This window comes from Psittacula echo (genome assembly GCF_963264785.1).
Source record: "Psittacula echo genome assembly, chromosome: 6".
In the NCBI taxonomy this organism is placed as follows: domain Eukaryota; kingdom Metazoa; phylum Chordata; class Aves; order Psittaciformes; family Psittacidae; genus Psittacula; species Psittacula echo.
This window is the reverse complement of record NC_137743.1, coordinates 9,178,427-9,193,272: the sequence shown is the minus strand read 5'-3', so window position 1 is coordinate 9,193,272 and position 14,846 is coordinate 9,178,427. Positions and strand designations below refer to the sequence as shown.

General features: G+C 39.0%; 1 protein-coding gene across 3 annotated transcripts in view; it reads left to right on the top strand.

Annotated features, from left to right (window-relative positions):
* FHIP2A (FHF complex subunit HOOK interacting protein 2A) overlaps window positions 1–14,267 on the top strand; it is a 35,219-nt gene extending 20,952 nt beyond the window's left edge. Inside the window, exons 11-19 of one of the 3 annotated variants that reach the window (XR_013957220.1) lie at window positions 372–541; window positions 1,381–1,524; window positions 3,299–3,389; window positions 5,089–5,232; window positions 8,610–8,750; window positions 9,851–9,954; window positions 10,041–12,816; window positions 13,247–13,323; window positions 14,147–14,161. Coding sequence is in view for 1 of the 3 variants with exons in the window: in XM_080621334.1 (XP_080477460.1) it covers window positions 372–541; window positions 1,381–1,524; window positions 3,299–3,389; window positions 5,089–5,232; window positions 8,610–8,750; window positions 9,851–9,954; window positions 10,041–10,146 (900 nt within the window). In the remaining 2 variants the exon portion in view is untranslated. Of the gene's footprint in view, window positions 1–371; window positions 542–1,380; window positions 1,525–3,298; window positions 3,390–5,088; window positions 5,233–8,609; window positions 8,751–9,850; window positions 9,955–10,040 lie in introns of all 3 variants that reach the window. The other 2 variants (XR_013957219.1, XM_080621334.1) reach the window with 2 other exon arrangements.
* The last annotated feature ends 579 nt before the right edge of the window (window positions 14,268–14,846 follow it).

The following is a 14,846-nucleotide window of genomic DNA, read 5'->3' as shown; positions in this document are numbered from 1 at the left end:
ACTAACTGTAAGTCCTGTTCTGTATTTCACTGGCACAATGATCATGGTCTTCCAGCATGGATTTGATTGTAATATGAAAAGTTAAAAGTTCTCTGGATGTGCTTTGTATTGTTATTTTGGCAGATTTTAGAACAGGTTTTGTTTTACTGGAAAAAAGTACATCCCCATACTGATTTTCAGATGTGTGTGAATTCATCCATGTTTGTACCACATCCAACATAACAATTTCCTCATTTTTCTTTGGATTTTTGCTTCCTTCCATAACATAAATAAGTAATTACAGTGTTCTAAAATGTACAAACCAGATATATGGCAAAACATGTAAGGCAGCGGTGCATCAGTTTACTGAATTGCCACTTTTTATGTTGCAGATCAGCATAATGACTTTACGAATGTTTGAGCACCTTTTGCAAAAACCCAGTGAGCACATTCTTTATAATTTGGTTCTGAGAAATTTAGAAGAAAGAAACTATACAGAATACAAGCCTTTCTGTCAAGAGGATAAAGACGTGATAGAGAATGGACAGATTGCAGGAGCAGTGTAAGTTTCTTTTTGAAGGGAAGTTTTCACAACAGCTAACTTGGATCTTTATTTTTACAACAGAGCAGTGGTAATTCAATGAAAAATGAGTGTAGACAGCACTTCAAGTGCTCCATGTATTAACCAATATCCATAAAATGATGCAGAAATTATTGTATCAGCAACTTATGAAAGTTTTTAGAACAGTAACAGAAAAGAACTTTCCAGAACAATAGGCACTCAAAGGTCTCCATATATCAATTTACTTATGCATCTACCTAGCTTAAGTCTATGTATGTTTGTTCTGTTTTCAATTAGACTTTTCTTGAAGTCAGTCACTTAGGTGTCTTGCTTACATTTATGTTCTGGAATCATTTTGATGGAAGAACTTTTCTGGGACACTTTACATAAAATCCTTTTAAATATCCTATATAACTCTTGTAACTTCTTTTTTACTAATGGAGGAGAAGGACTGGTTGCACCAGCCAGTTTAGGCATCTTAACTTAGATATTTCTGAGTAATCTAAAATAACCTAATGATTTCCTCAAGTATAAAAAGTGTGGCTGAAGAGTGTAAGTGATTTCATGGAGTGATTTTTTGTATAAGTGAGAAATGTTTAATCTGTTGTTCAGATCAGGAATTTATGACTTTTCTTCAAAACAAAGTTTGTTGGGTATTTGTGAGGGTTGATATTTCTGGATATTAATTAGGTAAAAAGATGTCCATATGATACTGTTCTGGAAAACACCCTAGTTGTTCAGAGAATTGGAATAGAAATCATGCCTTTTGACCCAGAGATTTTCCTGCCTCCCATAACATTCTATGAATGATAATGTTTTTGCCTAATACAATCTCACAGAGACCTAGAGGAAGATCCGTTATTTACTGACCTGTCTCCAGATAACACATTGTCAACGCAGGAGTGGCTCAGTCCTTCTCCACCTATCAGTCCAGAACATCAAAAAAATGATGGGAAGACTGAAGTTCATAAAATTGTAAATAGGTAAGAAACAGACACTTAAAGAGCTCTCTGAATGTGTGGGTGTCTGCACACACTGTGCAAATTAAATGTAGTCTGTAATGGATGTTATTCTCTGCCAGCTGGTAAAGTGACTCCACAGAGGAAATTATGTGGCATTTTATCAGAAAGCTACTCCTGAAAGATTAGAGCTTACAATAAGTAAAAATAATTCAACATAAATGAGAAAAATAGAATAACTTTCCAGCTAATAGTGTAGTTGAACGCTGAGAATTTGTGATGAAAGCCTCACTGATTATACAACTTCCCTTTCTCAAACATCTTTGGTACACTTAAACTGCTGTTACAGGACTTGGCCTTCCTGCGGAGTCTTGCCATAAATTCCTTAGGGGGGAAAAAAACCATCAAACTTCCTAAGGCTCCTTAAACGTGTATCTATCTATCTATCTATCTACCTATCTATCTATCTACATATATATAAAATATATAATAATATATTTTTATATATATATATATAATATAAATAATTGCCATGCTGGAGATACTCTCTGTTCCCTTAGAATCAAGGGGCACCTCTTGTCACCTGCAACATACCTTTATGCGTGTTAGACATATCACAAATCGGATATCACAACAAGGACAGGCTCTGCTCTAAGCAACTTAGTGATGGTAATTCTCTTAGCAACTAGTATTAGGGCAACTGCTGTTTGCTCTGTTAATACACAGTAGCAAAGCAGCACTGGTATTTCAGTGCTGACCTATCTACTTACCCAGAAATAATCAAAGGTGTTAGCCAGAGGAAAACAGCCCAAGGACAGCCAGCATGGAATGGCATTATCACTTCTTGCCCTCTTTCCCCTAGTACTGCTATATATAGTTGATGGTGGACATGGTTTGGAGCAAAGACATAAAGAACACTCTCCTAAATTCACCTCCTGCAATCTCCATCACTGAGCAGAAATGTTTGCAGGATTTGCAGTGTTTTGCCAATTTGTATTTTTTCAGCTAAGATGAACTCCATCCTAAAAGTCATCTCCTACATATTTCTGGATATAAATCTAACAGGAGCCTCCAGCAGTTCTTTGGGTGTGGGGAAAGCTGAAATTTGGAAACAGGATGCAAAGACTGAGTTTTATTTTGCTGTCCAGAAATTGTAGGGGTTTTATTTATTTTTCAAAGACGGTTCCCCTCTAAGATTCAGAATTTCCTGATGCTTTTTAGGTCAGATATTGGTGATGTAATAAGGACACAGAGTATTTGTGCTGCATACCTGGCAAAAGCTATTTGTAACTGGGACATTTATATTCACATAGTCCTGTGCATTCTTACGTGTTCCACCAACTAACTGTGGTAAATAAAACTGCCTATGCAGTAGGTTAAGAAGAATTTTAACTGCAATTTTCCTTCTCTTTTGGCTCATTTGTTCCCCAGTACATTTTCCTTATGCTCTTGTAGGGTGGAGTCTGACCTTTAGCAAATACTTGACCTGGTTATGAATATTCCTTTTCATCTCCATTCTGTCTGCTGGTTCTCATAAAATGCTTCCACTGAGGTTTTACCTCTAGTGCTAGATGCAAAAGTTCTGAACTAGGCATCTTGTTATTACAAACAGCAGTTAGAAGAGACGTGCTTCAATAGATTTTGTGTTCTCTGTTCTTCACATAAAGTTATGGCAGAAACTGTGGATTAATTGGCCAGACAATTCAGTGTTGTGTAGACTGTCACAGGTGATGAGAAAGTATTGATCTGGTGCTCTGTGGATTATAGATAATCATTAATGTACTTCTTTTCTCTTTAGTTTCCTCTGTCTTGTACCCGATGAAGCCAAGTCGTCATACCACGTGGAGGGTACAGGTTATGATACTTACCTCAGAGATGCCCACAGACAAGTAAGTCAGTAAAGTCTTCCTTAGTCCTTGAGAGTTTGAAGCGGTTATGAGAATATCCAGATGGTTCTATAAATAGCCCTATTAAATGCATCTTTGGTAATGGAAGATGGGGAACTTCAATTTTTAGTTTCTAATGAAGACTTACCTTGAGAGATCTTTTGATGGTGAATCCACCTTGTATTACTCTAGTGGGAATAATAGATGACATTAAATGCATTAATATTCATATAACAAACACACTGAGAGAAAATCTGAACTGCAGATAGACTCTTAATTTGCTTTTGCATTTATCTGCATTCTCTTGGAGAATTGCCTGCCAAGCTGTTTGAAAGGACTAAAGGGAAATTAAAATGCTGCATAGGAGTTATGCAATCTGGGACTTTAAAAATAAAGGCTCATCACAGGGAATGCGCAGCCTAAGGCATTCAGGTTTGAAGTTGGGAGTTTTGATAGGTAGGGAAAGCTTTATGATTGACTGGTTGGAAATAAATGTGGGGTTTGGTTTTACCAACATAATCTAAAGTTTCCTTGGTTAGAAGACAGTCACTGTCTATTTGCAGTTTATTGAAGCCCTATGAATCTTCTAGAATAGAAAAATTTATGCAAAGGTGTGGAGTAATTGAGGGAACTATGTTAGTAGGTAATTCAAAAGTTCCATAACCCCTGGATTATCATATCAGCAGTTTAATATGGGAAGCTTGGACTTCTGTATTTATGATATTGTTTTATCTGTGGTCTCCCCTGAAAAGAAAGGGAGAGTAAGTAAAAGGTTGATGTAAAATTCCCCTATGTTCTGTTCTTGGATGCCAGAAAACACATATTATCTTTGTATTTCTTTCATGTCTTGGGAAAAAGAGTATTCTGGGAGTTATTAGAGAACAGAATTGCTTTCTGTCACTTCCTGACAATGCTATGGCTGCTCATAAAATATTTCCCCCCTAAGAATAGCCCTGCCTGTTGCTGTTATTACATCCAAATAGCTGTTCTGCTTCCATATTTCTGTTCTTGGGAGCCTGCACAAGTAGGTAAGCTATAAGCAGTGAAGAATTGCTGAGTCTGTTTTGTCTCTCTTTTGCTACTGTTTATTCCTGTGTTCCTTATTTTCACTGCTATGACCTATGCTCCTTTCAAGATGTAATCCTTGAAAGTGAGACATCAGGCAGCCCATAGCAAATCAGAGACAGACATTGGGAAGGACTGTTGTGGGTGATTGGAAACAGAGGGAAGAGGAAGCCCTGAAGTACTTTTCATCTGTAGCTCCTGCATATATACATGCCTTTCCTGTCCTGGGAATTAGGGAGCAATATAGACTGGATAGCAAGATAAGCTACATGTAATTCAGTGAAAGTGTGGTAACATGATGTCAACAAGAATGTATATGAATGTAGTTCCTGCTTTAGAGGAACCCTGATCAGGATGTGTATTGTTGGCTTTGCTTTGTGTTTTGGCCCCAGCTGCTTTTTTTGAGCTCTCGTCTCCACTCATTGTTTCTGAAACTACCCTAATAGCATGAATGTCAAGAAGAAAATGAGGTGCCTGCATAGAAACTGACAGTGTTTACTTTAGAATGACTGTTCTTTTTGAGCTTACATTTATCATTTAGCTACAGATTAAGGTTTTAAGATGCATGGACTATTAAAAGGAAATGAAATTATTTCCATGGAGGCTTAAATCTGTGTTCCTCACTGTATTTTTCTAGTTCCGGGATTATTGTGTCATCTGTTTACGGTGGGAGTGGCCTGGATCTCCCAGACCTTTGGAAAAGTGCAATTTAGAAGCATCATTTTTTGAAGGACACTTTTTGAAAGTCCTGTTTGAAAGAATGGGCAGGATTCTTGATCAGGTAAGGAAAAGCAGGTTATTAATTCAATGTCTGATGCTTCCATCTCTGCTAAGGGGCAATCACCATAAGGTCCCATGAAGTTTCATTACTGCAGTGTCTATTACAACATCATATTATTGTGTAATGTCTCATGTCCTTGATGCAGGTCTCTGTAGATTGCAGGATGCTGTAGTGATCAGTATTCTCAATTTACTAGAAGAAGTGAACAAACACTCTCTTATCGTTGTTAGCCACTTGTTTGGTACTAGACGTTTCATTGACCAGAAATAAGAGACAGGTCAGGAAGCCGTTAGTAGTCTCTAGGTAAGCTCTGTGAGTGTTTAGGGGTGAAGGATGTTTGAGAGTACCAACTTTTGCAATTCAGAAGTGAGAAAAGAAAGTCAAATACTTCCATTCCTATGTTGTATATTCTCTGGATTTTGTTTCCAGTAAACATGTTCTGCACACTTGACTAGCTGAAACGGTTACAGATTGGAGTCATGAAGACTGGCCATCACCAGCTCATAGGAAAAAAAAAAAAGCCTCATGGATATGAAAACCTTGTCTGAGCAATGACACAGAAGTTGTAACTTGAAAGATCTTTACTTTCTATAACTTCTGTAGTGTCAGATTTATATGATTACAACAAAAGTAGCATCTGGCATGGAAGCACAGTCCCCAGTTTGATATACTACCTGTCAGCATGGCACACATTTGGGTTAGTCAAGCAAAATGGTACGATCTGTGGTGTCAAAAACGGTTCTTGACACCAGATGAATTAAAATATACTGCTTGAATCAGAAGGGGTAAATTCTTACTGTATCATACCAAGCCCCTGAAATTCCTAGGGGTTATTCACAGTGAAACACATAAATCACATAGGGAAAAACAAAACAGTACAAAACAGCAAAACCTGGATCCTGTCAATGGCAGTTCTGATACAATGGGTGCTAATGTCCAAAGTGAAAAATGTTGAAAAGCCTTTAGTTAGTGGGGACACAGTGCTACTAACATCTTGTGTTCGATGTCTATTCTTCTTTGTTACAATACTATAGGTAGTTCGTGTGGTTTTATCAGGTTTTCTCAGTAGATACCCGTCCTTTGCAGAGGTGGTAGGTAGCATTAATTTAGTTTCTGACAGAAGATGGTGAAGTAGCTTGTTTCAACGCTGTTCAAATCCAGTACCTCATCTGCCAGATAGTACCTTCTTCCTCCTGTTAGTATTCCACATTTCCATGGAAGTGATTCTTTCCTAAGAAATTTGTAAGAATTCCCTGAGCTGCAAATTTTGCTGGTTTTAACCTTTTTAGTTATACATTTTTTAGCATGTTACCTGATAATAAAGCTGTCTTCCTGCGTCTGCTGACACATGGGCAGAAATAAATGCTCCATGGGAAGAAGCAGCTTTCCTTAATGCTCTCAATTAGTTCAAATCGCAGCAGCAATCTGTCTGAACAATGCAGCACGTGTTACTACTTGGTTTCCTTCTCTTCTTGTGAACCCCACATAATGCTCATGGCTTCAAAGCTTCCTAATGAATTGACTGACTCAGACAGCTCTAAAGACCTTCCTCATTTCAGCTAGGTAGGCAGTGCAGTGTGTTTATGGAAGGAATTTGTGTTTCTGTCTGCAGAGTAAGTTTTCCACAGTAACTCAAAATGTAGTGATCTTTTTTACCTATAACATCTCTGGTCCAGGGTCTGAAAGCTTCACTTGTTAGAAGGTTGGGATGAATCTATTGCTTGAATATCAAGTACAGAAATAACTGCCACTGACTGGGAGAAATAGGTACTTTCACTTCGAAAGATCTATAAGACAACTCCCGTTGCAATGCAGCAGTGTGTGGTAATGAATGAGGAATAAGGAACCTAGGTATTAGTTGTGTGCCCACATCTAGTCAGTGGAAGTTTTGTCAGAACAGCTCTGGGAGGCTCTGGAGCTTTTAGACTGAAGAGCAAGTAGGTGTCTCTTTAGCTTCCTTGACTTCATTGACTGAAGGCTCGACTTGGGTACCTGAACTGAGCTATCTGTTGCCATTTTTGTGATGCCCAAGATATTCCCATAGGCTCCTGGTTATAACATGGATCTCACAGCATCCACGCTCTGTTGGAACTGCCAAGAGACCAGCAGATACTCCTGAACATCTGAGATTGCACGAGGTGCTGATGTGTAGGCAAGTGTTATCAAGGTCTCTGTTGAGTAGGCTAATGAGAGCTTAGACATCTAGACATATCTAAATATATCTGTCCTAATCTGAAGCTGAATTCTTCCAAACCTCACAGAGTCTGGAAGGGAAGAATCTGTTCTCTGATTCTGCAATAGGATGCTAACTTGGGAGCATAAAGATGATAATTTGAGGCCATGAAATCATCCTCTCCTAGATGTGATTATGCCACTAAGGATGTTACTGCCAATATGCAGTCAGAGAGATTGAATGAGGGCCCTGTAATCTGATTCAGATAAAATCAACAAGGTTAAATTAAACTACGTATGTTTGGTAACATCTTCAGACTGGCATAGGGTGTACCAAGGGAATGTCTGTCCATCTCTTGTCAACATAGTCTGTTCCACCACTGAATAGATGGAAGGAAATGCCACTAGTTTTCAGAGTTGAGCTGAATTGAAATGTCAGCCTGTTTTCGCTGTGATGAGAAAATCAAAGATGGAAAAAAAGTATTTGGAGCATACAGAAGCCATGGTGAAAATACTTGCTTTTATGGAAATGGGTGGTAAATCCTATAAGCCAGGCACTCTTATTTTTTTTCCTAGAAAGTTAGGTACTGTTTTTTCCGTATGACTGATGAGTGTCTTCCGGCATCCGACAGTGTTGCCTCTTCCATTTGGTTGGTATCAGGAAGGGAGTTAGAATTCCATGCTACCTTCCCAGTCTAGGACTGTCTCATCTCCCATAGCATGCTGCCACAAGATAACTGGGCTTTCTGCAATGGTTCTTTTGAAGATAAAGTAGAGGAAGAGAAATACCATATTAGCTGTAACTATGGATTTGTCTCTCTCATTTCCTGAGCTTATATACTTCACAGTGTATTTTCCAGGAGAAGCAAGCAGATGTTTAATCTAGGCTGATTCTATGCTATTTGTTTAGCTACTGAGCTGAAGAAATGTTTTACAGGAAAAGGATTTATCCTACAGTAAACAAGTGTGCAAAAGCTTCAAGTGATTCTAGCAATTAAACAGATAATAACATCTAATATCGAACTGTCATATTCACATCATTCTTATTGTAGAAAGCAGAGGGTTTGGGCCTGACTTCTAATCTGTTTTTTGATCTTTATTCATAACCCTGTATATAAGGTTCTAGTAGTTAAACAAACAGTGGCTGGTTGAAAAGAAGCCAGCATGAAAATAACTGAGCTCTGTGTTTTCCTGTTTTATTGCAGCCCTATGATGTAAATTTACAAGTTACTTCAGTGTTGTCCAAACTGGCCTTGTTTCCCCATCCTCATATCCATGAATACCTTTTGGATCCTTATGTAAACCTAGCTTCTGGCTGCAGGTCTCTCTTCTCTGTTATTGTCAGGGTGAGTAAACACAGTTAATACCTACATATGGCTATACAGCACTGATGTATTTATTAGCTTTGTGCTTAGTGATAGTAGTTGCTGGGTAGTTTAAGTTGGCAAGTGGCTTCTTACTGAAAGTAGATACTTATGTTCTTGATCTGAATCAAGATATTGGACTTTCGATCAAAAACATTGGAATATTTGTGTCTTCATGTCAGGGGCATTGGAACTGGATAATCTTAAGGTCCTTTCCAACCCAAACCGTTCTATGATTCTATGTCTTCAGAATTGTTTGTTGGTTAGCTTCATTGTGCAGAGTATCCCCCCTGGCAATGATGTTGCTTTAAACTGCACTAGGTCACATTGTTGTCACTTGCAGGCAACATCAGGTAGTGCTTTGGGAACAAGCCAAGTACAGGTTTGCACCTGGAGGGGAAAAAGATGGTTTTGATACTACACACACAAGCAAATGACACTCCTGAATATCCTGTGCTTGGATGAGTATCTGTACTTATCCTCTTTATTATTTTCTCTGATGAAGACTGTTCTTGACAGCAATGTCCTGGATTTATCAAAATCCCCTTCCTTTCCCTCTCTGATTCCATCTCTTCCTGCCAGACCTGCATCCTCGAAGCGCTGGCTGAGTGCCTGTCACACTGCAGTCTCCTCAGTCAGAGATCCCTCGCCTGTCCCACGCACCAGCTGTTATTAAGCTGGTCGGGAGCCTGTTAATGATGCTTGCCCGATACTTACAGAGGGCTTAGCTCCCTTTTTCTCCTGCAGCCCTCCCCATTTCAAAATAGAATCTTCACTCTCTCCTCTTGTGCTCTCTCTAAATCCAGGCATTTTCTTGTCAATTGCCTCTCTCAACATTTACTAAGACAAATTAATTGTTAATTAGAATAAGTAATACCATTTGTAGCTATGGCAGGTAAGGCTCAGGAGTTCCTGTCCTTTGGTATCTCTACCTTATGCACCACACCCCCCCTTTTGAGGACATGTTTTGTGAGGATGCTGAAGTGAGGCTGCATCCTGGGCACTGAAGGCTCATTTAACCTTGCTGCCAGACACTCTGCAAAGGTGTTAACTTTGTGTGTTGATGGCATTGTGCTTTACAGGTTGTCGGGGACCTCATGGTTAGAATCCAGCGCATCCCAGATTTCACTCCCAAACTTCTGCTGGTCAGAAAACGCCTGCTGGGCTTGGAGCCAGAAGGGCCCATGTGAGTAGACATTGCATATTCTCCAAGAGCCATGGCTGGGTTTATTGGGTTGCAATGGTGATTCTCTGCTGTTTTTTCTTCCTCAGCATTGACCACATGACGTTACTAGAGGGCGTGATTGTGCTGGAAGAGTTCTGCAAAGAGCTGGCAGCAATTGCATTTGTGAAGTATCATGCCTCATCTACACCATAAGCAGCCTTGATGAGCAGCCAGGCTTGTGAAACCACCCAGCTTGTTTCAGTCAAAAAGACTATTGACAACACCCCGATAAGAAGAGGTGGTGCCTCCTGGCAAAGTGTCAGTTGACATTTGGCAGAATGGCAAGACAAGTTGCTTTCACCAGATGTTGACTTTGCAAGAGAGATTCAAGTGGACCTAGAATACGACTGAAGGAGTTTGGGGAGAAACCAGTACACTGCGTTTCTACACTGTGTGAAGAGCTGCAAAAGCTGCATGAAGAACCACAGACGTCAGACCTTGGTTATTCTGTTGTAACAATGATGTTTAGCGAATTGGGTCTTTTGTATGTTCTGGGGCTCACGTGCACCAATTCGCTTTTGTGACCATATTACTTTTAAAGCAAATTAATTTTGTAACATTTTTATCTCTTAATTCTTTTTCTTTTCAGTTGGAAGGAAATCACAGCTATAGATGCAATGTGTATTATTGAAAATGAAGAGGTTAAAAGAACCCTACCAATCCATATACAGTAGGATATATTAATGAGGAATCATTTTTGTTCTGGTGAACCCTAAAGACAACTCTGAGCCTCTTTCCCCAATGGATTAATCCAAGCAATATATCAGTATAAAATCAATACTAATGGAATTAATCCTGATTCAGCATCACATCTGTAACAAATCTATCTGAAGCGTACATGTTCCTAGCATGTTTGCCTCTATCATTCCATGTGATTGCTCTTCAGGTTGTCTGTGTGACTAGATTTGCTTTACGTTTTAACATGTGAATTCTAGTTGCTTGACTTATGTCACCTTTACAGGGAAGTTAATTATAGGTCATTAGAAGTTGTTGCTGAAACAGTATTTTTGATTTCTTTTAAATTGGTATTTAGCCTGAATTGGTTTAAGAATCTTTTGTGCCTTGAAAATTGGCAGCATAAGATTCGTCCTTTTTAGCAGTGTTTTTACTGCTTATCTAACATCGCAGTAGCACCCAGCAAAAGATTCACTGTTGCCAATTCAGTTGATACCATATACAGGACCAAAATATTCTCCTGCTTTCCATAGTGCTGGGATGCAGAGATGTCTCTCAGTGAATCTGTTTCATTATGAATGCTATCAGCCAGGGCGGGTATTTGCACTGCAGGCAGAGGGCCATTCGGACCTCAGTGTGCTTTGCTTCTATCTTTAGCGTGATGGCAGCCTGTGCTTCAGACAGTTCTTGCAGCTCACTGCCACGTGCACTGTCAGGTTCTTCAACCTTCAAGTGCTTTAACCTTCCAGTCACACTGTGGGGCTTGGATTGGAGACCTGTCCCACTCTGCACAAGCGTGTAGTACCTCTTTCCCCTCCTATGAACACAACAGTGTAGGCAGGTAAGGTAGAGTTTAGCTCCTTGTGTTTACATTGTCTTTCTACCTTTATCTTTCCTACTACCCTGTTGGCACAGCTGGTGCCCCTTTCAAATGTGGTTGCTCATATGCAAATATGGACTGATTCACTCAGTCGTTAGAATTTCTCTGGATTTACATGACTGTACCTAGAATTAGAGTCTACTCTGAATCCATCTATGCCTTTGAGGTCTTGGGTTTTAATATTTATGGAACCTGGTTGTTGAGAGGACTTTTAAGTTAGCAGGTTAATTACAGCAGTGTCACAGTTAATGGGCTACATTTATTCTTGTCACAACAATGTAGAAGTTCCTGCTGTAAAAGCTTCCAGTAAAGGTTGAGCCGGGAAGAGCAGTTCTGGAACTGGGAAAGCATTTTAACAGGTGAAACCTGTATTCAGTGGCTCTGTAAACTGGGAGGTTTGTGTGCAATGCGTTGCATTTATCTGTCAAACTCAAGCTTGTTTTAATTCCTCAACTTTTCTTTTTCTCTGAATTTAGCCCCGTAGTGTTTTCAGGTTCAAGTAGCATCATAGGATAAAGTTTAAAAAGATGACATTTTTCTCATTTTTGGTCTTTAGAAACATACTTTGAAAATAGCAAATGATTTTTAGTGATGTCTATTGCAGTCAGTCCATATTAGAAGCTTCGTTAGTATAGCATACCTGACACATAGTTTAGAACATGTAAATGTCTCTGCAGTGATGTTTAATACATGCTTTTGTTACAAATAAGGTCCCAGTTCAGAAAAGCAGTCAAACTGAAGCTTCATTTCAGGAATTTGATTTCTAAATCACAGTTTTTTACATGAACAAAGTTAAACTGTTGAGCAAGGATGCTTTACTGAATTTGGGTCTTTGTTGGTTTTGCTTGAGCTTAATTACTTCTGCCTCAAATTTTCTGTTTTCATTATTTATTTACTTACAAGTGTATGTTCCAGAATACTTCTAATGTCCCAATTTCAGTGCAAACTGGAAGTGATAATGCTAGTAGTAGCATTATCTCACTAGAAAGTGAGGAAAATGTTAAACAGGACTTGCAAGAGCATTCCAAGTAATATAACAATTTATAAAGCCATTCAAGAGATGCCTGATCTCAAAAGAAAGCATTAACATCACCTCTTTTGTTGTAGTTGTTGTTTTCACTGAAACCTAAGCTCATTGCACTGTGAGGAATTGTTTCAGTCAGCCTCTGGAAGGACTGCTGCAACCTCTGTGGCATTTTAGTGCAAGACAGCCTACGGAGCTGCAAGCACAATTCCTTCAAGCTTGTCCATGAGGAAAATAAATAGATGTAAGTATAAGCACTCATTAAGATGTAATTGTTCAGTCTCCAGCAATATTGGCAATGTTCTTGCAAACCAAATGTTATTCAGTGATAAATTTATAAGACTTGGATCTATCCTGATAGAAACGAAGCAATCCTTTGGATTGCTTTAGCCTAAACTGCTTTTGTGAGTGCTGCCTACAAACCCTGAACTGCTGTGACAGTGACCTTTGTTTTTGTAAAAGTGATTTAATTTTCTTTGAGAGATGGAACTCATTTCATGGTGGGTTGGTTTTTTGTTGGGTTTTTTGTGATACTTTTCATGCACTTTCTTTAAAAACAAAAGGTTAGAAGTTAGCCCAGGTCCATGTTTTCACCTTTCCAATCTATGCATGTCATTGAGGTGCCCGTTTCCTTTCTGTGTGCGTGTGTTTGTATGTGGTTATTTATTACCCAGAGGTGGACACCTGAGAAGATACATGGCCTGAAATCCACAGCATATGCAGATCCTCCAGCTGTCAGTGGGAAATGCAAGTGCGTATCACCTTAGAGAATATGGCCGCTAGTATTAGACTGAAATACTTGAGAGGTAATACTAGAGTAACTTTGTCTTTCAAAAAGCAGATCCAAACCACATTTTAATCCTGATGCACTTGTGTGTAAATAGACACATTTTTTACTTCTTTTTTCCATTTACAGTATGTGTTTGATTTAGACTCTGATACAGGAAATTTTGTAATAAGCCATGTACTAGATCTGGTAGAACAAGTTTGTCCTTAGTTTCTCATATGACTGTAATATTCCTGGTATTCACATCCTGTCTGTGTAATGTTCTTACTATGTATTTGTCTGTGCAATATAAGAGCTGTGGCTTGAGCCACAGCTTAAGTCTGGTTGTACATCACCTATGTATATATATACATATATATATATATAAAAGGACCAGAATCCTGAGCTTGCTTACACTATGATTAGTGTAAAGGTTGTCGCACTCGATTTTACAGGGCACAAGTAATCATGGCTTTGGCTTTGTAAATGCATGGTAATTTCTACTATAGCCTGCTGTGAATTTCACAGGTGGCATTTTATTACTGCTATTTGTCCTGCTAAAAGAGATACTAACTAAAGCAAAGTGCTGGGTAAAATGGAAGGAGGATGTAAGAGGCTTGGAGCTACATGGGAAATCCACATCTGATGTTGCGTCTCATCCAGGGTTTTCAAACCATGATCCCTGATGCTTTCTGTGCCCTGTAAAATAGTGTAACTATATGAAATATATACTCCTTGTTTTGCCTCCTGCCTTGTTTACATTAAACAGAGGATATTCAGTAAAATTTTTCTATTAAACTTTGTGTAGGTCGCTTACTGCCCGTGTTGCCGAGGTTTCGCAGGCATGGGATTTCCAAGGAGGAATTGCTGAAACAGCCACATTACCAGACATACGATAGGAAGTTTTATGAAAGAGCTGGTGATAAAAATCCAACTTTTTGTGCTAAAAAAGGCATGGAGGATTAAAAGGGATCTTATAATAAATGAATTTCCATGAAGCGACTGCTTCTATTATTACAGAATCCATAATAGGTTTTGTATGGATGACCTTGAGACAGAAAATGTTTTAATATTTTACATCACGCCTTTGATCCTGAAGCCCTTTCATTTATTTTGAGGCTGTCACTGCAGCATCTTCTGGGATAACCCTGTTTCCTGTGCTGCGCTGTGCGGGGCGCAGAGTGAATCAGCACACCCTTGCCCATGAATCAGTGCTAAGGGAAATGGCCTGGATGGAATCATCCCGAACACAGACTAACGTCTGCTCTTCCCAAGAGCCCTCATATCTTTCAAGACTGCAGCTGGTCAAGACCTTGGTTTTCTATTGCATTTGAGTGCAGAGTGCATCAGTCACAACATTAGTTTATTGAATTGGGTACAAATGGCATGTACGTGAGTAGGCATCATTTCTTCCTTCAGGGCATGGAGAAGTCTTTCATACATCAGGGTTTGTACACATTTTTATGTATTTTAAATGGTTTTGGGTATTTTTTTCTTAGTATCTCATC